Raw genomic sequence first — 9,927 nt, 5'->3', positions numbered from 1 at the left:
CTTCCTTAAATGAAAGGCATCAACACTACTGAAATTGTTCCAAGCAGTAAAAATGTTATTTGTACCATAACTAAGTATAAGCCAGTCTAGCAGACAGTGAATCAGATGTCAAAAAGTGAGGAAATACCACAAAAGGAATCATTAGCAACCAGTAAGGCATATGCCACTTTACTATTTCTGGTTTCCTTTTAAACTTTTTTCTTTTTTTATACATGAAACCATGAGAACCAACATATCTATCCACTGCAGGCTGCATTGTCATGCATACAAACGTAACACACAGACATCTTGGTAAGCAGCCCAGACAGAAGCCACTGGCATGGTTCATATCCATGAAAGATGATACAAAGGAGTAGAGATGATCTTGCAGAAATAAACTGATTAAAACTATAAACTAAGCAATGTGGATGATAATGCAGCTGGAAAAGACAGGGTAAACTTAGTCACTGCTTTTGTTTCAGCATAGTCATGAGCATTCATGAAAAAAAAAAAAAAACGTGGAGGAAAGCGGCAACTATTACTTTATTCTTGCAAGCCAGTCGGCATGCAAGACTGCTAGAAAAGGTTTGGCAGTTTGGTGTTTTCACCTGTCTGAGGTCCATCTTTCAGAAGGTTACCTGCTGCTCTTCTCACAGCACGATGTCTACTTTTGACTGGGTGACTACACCAAATGGCTTTAAACTTGTATAAGACATGAAACAGAACAAAGTGAAGCACAGGGGGTCCATATGTAAAAGAATGTACTTATAATCCCTGGAACAGAGCAGTGTCACTCTGTACACACAAGATACTCTGTTAGCACCATTAACCATTATATTTCTCTTAAGTCTGCAGCAACATGTTTTTTGCACTTTTTTATATTTTGTGTTTTGGTAATGATGGTGTCACTAAGACTTGTCAATTTGTGCCTCTCTCACAAAGAATTGCCACTTTGATGCTCTCTAACTCTTCTTCTCACAAACACAAAGACACACAAACAAGCAGATTTTGTCCTGGCAGTGCTACAGGCAATGCTTTTCACAGCTCTTCGGTCTTCAACAATCCATACAGTTAACTTCTAGAACCAGCTGTAGTTCACATCAAAGGTGTGACCTGATAAAAGAACAGTCTCTGATAAAAAGATAACCTATGCAAAAAATCTGGAGACAAGTTCAGACTTTGCAGTCTCCCCATCCTTTCTTAATCAGTTATCTTTTCAGAACCCTGTCTAGAGAATTTGGAGTGCTAATGTCCCAACAAGTTCATTCCGGTGAGTTCCTCTGAGCAAATGTGCCAACAAGATCTAAGTAAATGATGGTTTTCATCTTATCTATGCACAATCAAATGTCCAGCACTCATGATACCTAAATAAAAACTTTATTCAAGTGGTCCTAGTCTGGAAGCAGTTTGGTTTAATGAGTCAGGTTATTTCAAACACTTGCTTTTGCAAAAAGTTTCTACTGTAAGTACATTTCAAAGGCCACATGATGTACTGTATTATATTTCATGAACAACTTTCAAACAGTATTAACTACAAAATTAAAACAATCCAAAAGGCTGTTAATAATGCATCATTTTAAGGGGAAGGGGGTTGTATTTAAAAATGTAAATAGTCCAAGACTGTAATCATAACACTGTACCTTCTGTTGTGTTGTCAACATTTCCTAAACAATATCATTGTCCCTTAGTGTCTTAAACAGCTGATACAGCATACCTAAGCAACAAGAAGCATTGGTTACATCCAAACAAGGGTAGCTGCTGCTGTTAAAATGAGAGAGAACTGAGTACTCACTATGTCAGCTGATCAACAGGACTGCCTTCTGCAGTAGGAGGAAGACAAACACTTAAGCACATCATTCCTGTCTCCTCTGAAATGGCTCTTCTTAAAATCTTAAGGCCTCACATACTCAGGGCACATAAACCTCTTCTTATGCCCTATTTGAACTGTGCAAGGCAAATCAGCTTCAGGATTAAGGGGCATGGACACTCTTGTGATCCCCAGTCCTTAGTACTTTCTTGAAGAAAGGAGAATGCTCTTCATGGAAAGGATACATAAATGGCACCCTACTGTCTCAGTGCAACATCTATAGTATCCCATATAATGAAGAGGGACATATGCGCCCATTGAAAAAGGCCCTCTCAAAAATGAATCTGATATGATGAACACATACACATTTACTGTATATTCTCAGACATTGAATGTCATGCTATGGATTCATACATTTGTTTTATATTGCTCTGACATTAGTGGAACACTACAGCAGAATTCCAGGCAATGCCCAAGGAAAAGCTCAAATGACACAAGTCGTGCAACTTTCAGACAGAATGTCATGAAGAATAGTTCTCCAGAAGGGCACTCTGCTTTAGAAATGAAGCCCAAACTACAGTGTTCGGAAAGGCTATGCAGTGACTAGGTAGCCATTGCACAGATGTCCACCATGGACACATTCATGAAGCATGCACCAAGCAGCCATCACACTTGTGGAATGGTATGCCACCAAGGCTCTACTGGCCTTGGGTAACAAATGACAATACAGATTAAGTTTGTTTGGAAATTTCAAAGCACCAATGCAAAAAGCAGCAAGGGACATAGCTGCAGATAACAAATGACAGTGAACAGTCAGCATATGGGGGATATGCTCTCCAGTTTTCATTACCTGGAAAAAAATGCAAGATGAAATCACTGGTTAAGTGGCAAAAACTCAAACCATTGCTCAAGATGCCTACCAGGACATTTGACTTTCATTCAGATATAAACTGCTACCAAGAAAATGCCTCCCAGCTGATGACCCATTTCCAAGAGCTGAATGAGTTTCTGCAGAGAATAAGAAGCAAGTCCCCCTCTCCCCACACCTGTTCAAGAATTATACCAATGCCTGATTGTATGATCTCAAAAGGAGAGGCTTGGGCTTCAGGAGAGCTCTCTCAGCCTACAAAACTAGGAACAAAGTAAACAGCCCAAAAAAGGTTACCACTTCTACAGTGGACTTCAAAGAACTTGACCGCATTAATTTTAAAATGGGATGCTCTTCCCATCTTTCGGAAATGCACTCAAAGGTGGGAAGTGCTTCGTGGAAGAAATCGAAGCCTAGCTTCATGTTGTGGGCAGATAATCAATAGTCCAGGAAATGATGACAAAGAGCAGCACAACAAAAACATGGATGAGATTTTTCAGCCACTAAAAGCAACATATCCTATTGCAGGGACTACACATGCAGTGAGAGGAACATCTGGACCAATGTCAATTCCACAGCTCTCAGCAGGTTTCAAGAAAGCTGAGCTGAATCAACCTCTGTGACACAATCCAGGAGGGAAGCTCCCTCAGAACTGAGCAGAAAAAGAAATGCGCTGCACCAGAAACAGGGGGGGGGGTGCTTCTTCTTGTGGGAATATATACAGTATGTCCTAAAGAGAGGTCACCAAGCAGAACTTTAGCACAACTGGTGTGAGGCTGGAGCTGTTTTAACTCAGAACTGTTCAGAACATGCTCCCAAATTTCTTGAGAAGCAGACAACGGGTAAACTCGTTTTCCTCACTGTCCTGGCAGAACAGTTTCTACTGCCTTTTTTTCATGCATTGACAAATCTGTGACAGTAGCTCCTTGTATATCAAATGATCTGCCACACAAGGTATATCAGCGGTAGCTAGAGCAGTTCTTGAATGTGGCCTTTTCTTTGACATGCAAAACTCAAATTTGCACAGTGATGGAACCCTGCATACATTTCATACTTTTATGGTCAGATGGAGAATAGACAGGTATTTTGAGAAGCCAAATGAGCAGAAGGCCTATTAAAAAGCTTTGCTGGAGAACAGGAAAAGAGAGGAAGTCTGCAGCTGGCAGAACTTGATATATGGCTGTTTTGCTCTTCCTAAACAATTGAGATAGCTTATCATAGTAGGAAAGGAAATATACGACATATTCAGCATCACCAGCAGAAAAAGCTTCAGCCCTTTTCCGAAGGTCATCAAATGATCTCCTGAGATAGCTTGGTAAAACAGCACCTCAACAGAAAAGAAATACACATGACAGCCTGGCACCATTCCTCATTAAATGAGTATAGTTTGAGCCATGTTGCCATGCAGTGTCATGTGGCATTTGCTACAGTCCTAACTATGTCATCTGCCACATTACATGTAGAACAGGCTAGTTATAACTCCAGTGAACATACAGTATTACATTTTCTCCAAAGCATTCTGTTGAGCTGAGACACAAGAGATGGACAGTTTTCCATAGTTTGCTCAACTACAGATGTCTGGAAAGAAATCATACAAGTTAAGTAATCAAAAGAACTGCAAACAAAGTGCCAAAGGAAAAAATTGTTTTGCAAAACTCATCCATCGCCTTTCACTCTCTGATGGAGGGATGGATAACTGATGAGGTACATGAAACCTATGCTGAGAAAAATAAATAATGAATAATCTGTTCTGGAATATCTAATGAGAAGAGAGCGTTTGGGAAAATAGGCAATATAAGCCATTTGCCTTCTTAGCTGCTGAAGGCTCAAAGTCCAAGCACATATGATAACTCTTATAGTAGACTCCAGGGGAGGGTTTACCCATGGCTCAATAGCAGGACCAAAGGAGAGAGGGCAATCAAGCCTCTCAAGAATGGATTTCATGAGCCTCATGGTTTTCCCAAAATTAACAGGACAAGTACTAATCCTTATTAGCCACTATGAAAAGGGCCTCTGCCACTCCAGTTTCAGTAATGGCCAAGAACTCAGAGGAGGAAGGCTCTATCTGGTAGTTCCCCTAGACCAACTCCTGTAACCCTCACCTGCAGAATGCAGAGGTAAAGGTACCAAAAAATGTTTATTTGACAACACAAAACGTAATGGTTTAACATACAATGAAGAGACACTCATCAGATGCAGCACAATGGTATTTAATACAGCCAACAACCTAACTTTGTGTACTGAAAAGGCTGTCAAAATCCATTGTTAAGTACAGGGATGGCCAAAGCCCTAAAAACAAATGCAGGTAAGCCTTAGCTACTGCCTCATCACTCGTGGATGAAAGGTCAGTTTCATGATTGAAGGAGATGGTAATTAATCTCCTAAATCTAAGTCAGGCCTGTAAACATGCCTTCTGAATTGATAGCATGTTTTCTGATTACTTGAGGGCACTAGTTTACATTGCAAGTCTGTTTTTGTGTGAGTGTGTGTCTGTGTGTGTATGTGTGTGGGCAGGCATCTCTTTGTTCAGTCTTTGTTTCTGAAGATAAACCATGTCTGGGCTAAAACCTGTCATCCAGATCTCTTGCCTTCTTTCATTCATGAACCTACTTTGGATCCTCAGGGGAAAAAAAAACTGATTACCCATTGAACACGACTAGTTCCTTTATTGCTAAGTGCTATGTTGATGAAGGCCTTGACCTTCTCCCTTAAAGAGAGACATGTCATGAGGCTGAAACAGTGGCATGTTTAGAGTTGGTAGCATAATGCTTTACCCTGGCAAAGGTACTCTGCTGATTACAGGTGCAGCTCTGCAGTTGGCAGATCATGCTTTTTGGGCCATGAAAAGGATAACATTTCAATGCCAGGCAACATGAAGTGGTTTGATGATGACTAAGAACAGGAGATCCAGGATGCAGATGAAACATTTAAGTCGTGCATAGGCCAAAAGCAGCATACAAGTCATGCACACAGCAGCAGTTTGGTGTTTCAAGAACACATATGTAGGAAGGCACACAAAATATGGAGTAAATGATTACGATCTGGCCTAACTCAAAGCTGAAAAGGGTCAAAGTATCATTCTACTTGTCCAGCTAAGAAACAAACAAATAAATAAATAAAAATACACATAATCCTTCCAGTGCAGACGGCCTCTGTAATGCAACATTGTTTCAATGAGCACTTGATACAGGAACAATTTACATGACAAAACTATACACTTCTTTGAAAGGTACTAGTAATTCTGTGTCATGTGCTAACAATTTCAGATAACTAAACATTTCAAGCTTATTTTTGGTTCATTTGATATAATGCTTTAGCCTTCTTACACTCAGTTCATATTACCACCTTTTACATGCAACATATTTTGTTTTGTTCATTCATATGATGCATTCTTTGCAAGTCATCCCAAGAAACCTCCCATAAGGAATTTCAGCAGCTACTGTTGGCTGTACACTTCCTTAGTGGCCACTAGTCCCCATGTTGCCTACGCCGCCTGTAACAAACTCTCAATGCCCAGTGACTTCTGTACTAATTACTGTCCTGGCACCATTATCTAAGGTCAGACATACCATACAATAGTGGAATCAGGGACTGGCAGTGAATGCTCTACCCAGCTTTCAGGAGCACGGGTTTATAAGAATCAGTGCAGTCATGACCAGACAAAGTCATTATCTGCAAAACTTCATCAATGTCCACAACTGTTTCATTTCTGTCTCTTCTATAATGTGCCTAACAAGAAGTAAACATAAACTTTCCCATGAGAGCACATCAGTCCTACCATCAGGAGTCACTGTAGGAAAGCTGCTCAGCCCTTCTCTGAAACATCACATACGTGGAAGCCCTACAGATGCACCTCTGCAACATTCTGTACCATGGTCACGATTCCAGGTTGGATGAATGCCATATTATCTCTTTGGCCACAGGGCCCGATCCAGGCTTTATTTTTGTCAGGATGAAATGTCCCAGGAATTGACCACCACTGCGTGTTGCATGCAAAAAGGGTAAATATTTTAAATTCATAATTTGCCATCAATATGCATACATACACAAACTGGGATACAATACCAGACTGTACACCTGACAGACCATTATCTTGGGCTTAATTCACCATTCCATGCCTGCCGCAGCAATGCCCAACACTACATCACATCCTTATTAAAAAGTTCATCCAACAATGAACCATCAAAAGCTGAACCAGAGGTGTCAGTCATCAGTGATCCATGCAAAACCAAAGCTGTGCTGAAAAACTTATAACTGGAAACACAAACTAGCCAACTGTCCCAACTTCTTTCTGGGATAATCTGGCACGGTGCGTGATGTAGTATTAAAGCCTACAATGTCAGATAGTATCCGTTAATCAACAATTACAGTTTGCACTTCAATTTCCCCGTCATGAGCGGCTACAACAAATTCTTCTGTATGATCTACCATATCGATGTCCTCCGATGATACCACCGTCACTATCTCACCACCAGCTTCCACGCCACCATGAGTTGTCAGTACAGCTCCTTCTTCTATAGCAGATGCCAGTGTCATGGCAACTTGCTCAGTCAGACACTCTGGAGTTGCTATAGTGATTGTGTCCATGCCATCTGTAGCTACTGCTGTACCTTCATCTACAGTTACATTCTGAACAATGATTTGGTGTGTAGAATTCGCATGGTTTACTATCTGCTGTACCACCTTCATAATGTGACTCTCAACCTAAAGAAAAAAATAAGAGGTCAGATTGAGTTAGCAGAATAATAAATTACAGCAAAGTTGGAGGTATTAAACATAAACATAACATTTATATACTGCTACACATGCAGATTTAGAACATGTTAAAACTTTGAGGTCTTCTTTTCTGTCTGGTGTGCACAGCAAACATCATCTACTGGGTAAGTGAAACTGGTCCTTAAACAGTATATGCATTTGCATACATTACATAGAAAACACCAACATGTAAAATAATGTGGAGCCTATAATCTTACATTTCATATTCTGAATATGTTGATAATTACAAAAAACAAACAAAAAAAAAAAGACATAATGTTTAATATTGACTTGGAAAACCGAGAACGAGTGTACCGACGTGCAAAATGTCGACTCTGCATATTAATATGCGAATTCGACCTTACTCGACATTACTAGAATGCAGTCCTACACTGCACCAGACGTAACGTGAGGAGTTTGCAGGGGGTATGCCCCCCCCCTGCACCCCCCTGCAAAATATATGTATTCCAACTCCAAGATCACACTACAGCGGGGAAAAGGGTACATTTCCTGATCCCCACTGTACCGCAATCTCTAATTCAATAACTGACCTCATCTTTGTGAATGCACTGAACATTCGCTGAAATGGAACTCACACAAGGGAAGGATCAAGCAGCATGGGTCGATCAAATGTCATTCGACAACCTGTGGTTGCCGAAATGTCCCTCTGCAATTTAAATGTAAACCGTCTTAAAGTCTTCATAATGACATAACTCCAGTGTACTTAAGGAAGCATTACCAGAAGCAAAACGTCCATATCCAATGCTTGTGTACAGTAATTCATTACTGAAACAGAACTCAAACATGGTCTGCTGATTCAATACACAGTTAGTTAAAACCAGATCAGTCACTCCATGTGACATGCTTTTTTACATGAGGAGTTGTTCTCACTGTGCTTTCTAATACATCTTGGTTCAAAGGTCGCTAAATGTAAAGGTAAATTACTTAACTTTCATTGAGTAGCTCATTTAGTCTCCAAGGTTCAGGTGAATGGAAATTAGTGAATCAGAAGATGAGAATAATTGATAATTAACTGAGCATAACTCCTGCTAATGGACACAGCCTTAAAAAATGTCAGCTCACCATCAATGGACTTTCCCAGAGACAGGAGACCATCTAATTAATACAAGCAGCTGCTGCATTGCAGTAGAGTATTGAGACACTTCAGAATGGGCTCACTCTTCATTTATTTATTTTTCCCAGATTCTTACTTCAACAACTGTTTCCCCTGTAAGGAGGGCCTTATGCTCTGTGGTAGTGTTACACATGGCCAAATGTGGTTATTGAAGCAGTAACACTGCTGTGCTTGTCAGTGACCTTCTCCCTTGTGTGTCCCAGAAATGGAGACAAAAAGCTTGTGTACAACTGAACATAATAGCACATCAACCCTTGGCACTAATGTGCTGTTCAAAGGAAGCCTGAATGCAGTGAGCTGGTGGGCATCACAAGTGTATTGCTGCTGTTAGTGTAAAAAAGCCTGGCTTTAAGGAAGAAGTGGTACAGGAAATGGACATCACAGAACAGAAGGTACAATGCCTTGTAAAGCTCCATGTCAAGGTGTGACAGAAGACAGAAAATATAAGCGGATGAACTCTGCAGACTGACAGAAGCACCCCAATCAACAAATATTACATTCACTTTTTGTGCAACCACTCATGATAGGGAAATTGAATTGCAAACTGTAATTGTTGATCAACAGATGCTATTTTCAGTATGGCAGCAACAGAGGTTGAAGAATGCCACAGCTTTTTCTTTAAACTAAATGGTAAAAATACAGTCCAACTTTTTTTTGATGATTTATCAAGGTCTATGTGGAGCAGGGAGAGTTGGACACTACATACTGAATCCATTTTCTGCAAATGTCAAACTGGTTGGTTATGGAAAGTACCGCTCACAATGCTACATTTGACTATCCACCTATCACAGGTGGCAAAAAAAAAAAAGATTTCAGTGCAGCTGCTGTTGCTAACCTATTATGACTGACAGACCCACACCACCTCTCTGCACGCAGGATACAAGTATATAACCTTCTGTTCAGTTAGTGCACTACAACAAGGCTTGTCTGAACAGACCTAGAGGGGTTCTGGTCTCAATTTGCTTTCCAAGGGTAGAAGGGAAAGGAACGCTGTTCTTAACTAAAGCAGATTCAAGGAAAGTTTCCTTCATTACAGGCTCCACTAGGCTCTGCATTATGAAGGAGCCAAGGTCAGCTTCCCAACCAATCGGCAAAGCATCCATCAGCGACTATGACAGAGTTGTCTAAAGAGTGTAACAGAACAGAGTAGAGTAGCAGATACAATCAACCCCTCCACAGTCCAGTAACAGGGGTTTCAGTCTAGCAGTATGCCCATTTTGGCCTCAGGACTATCCAGCCACCGACACCAAACCGACCAAGGAAGCACCCTCATTCATATGCAGGGAAAGTGAATTCTGCATGTTCACCTAAACTGATGAGTTATGGCTTCATTTGCCATCACCATGGGCACGAATCAATCAAGAGCAAACAGTATTCAACTTG

The 9,927-nt window shown here is 40.7% G+C and overlaps 1 protein-coding gene across 1 annotated transcript in view; it reads right to left on the bottom strand.

The window, feature by feature from the left end:
• Positions 1-1,342: 1,342 nt before the first annotated feature.
• Positions 1,343-9,927, bottom strand: part of E4F1 (E4F transcription factor 1) — a 483,878-nt gene continuing 475,293 nt past the window's right edge. The window contains exon 14 of the mRNA XM_044075747.1: positions 1,343-7,358. Coding sequence (XP_043931682.1) covers positions 7,008-7,358 — 351 coding nt within the window. The 3' untranslated portion in view covers positions 1,343-7,007. The remainder of the gene's footprint in view (positions 7,359-9,927) is intronic.

Source organism: Protopterus annectens, chromosome 6.part1, assembly GCF_019279795.1.
Source record: "Protopterus annectens isolate FY-2018-M chromosome 6.part1, PAN1.0, whole genome shotgun sequence".
Lineage (NCBI taxonomy): Eukaryota > Metazoa > Chordata > Ceratodontiformes > Protopteridae > Protopterus > Protopterus annectens.
This window is presented reverse-complemented; position numbering and strand designations above follow the sequence as displayed.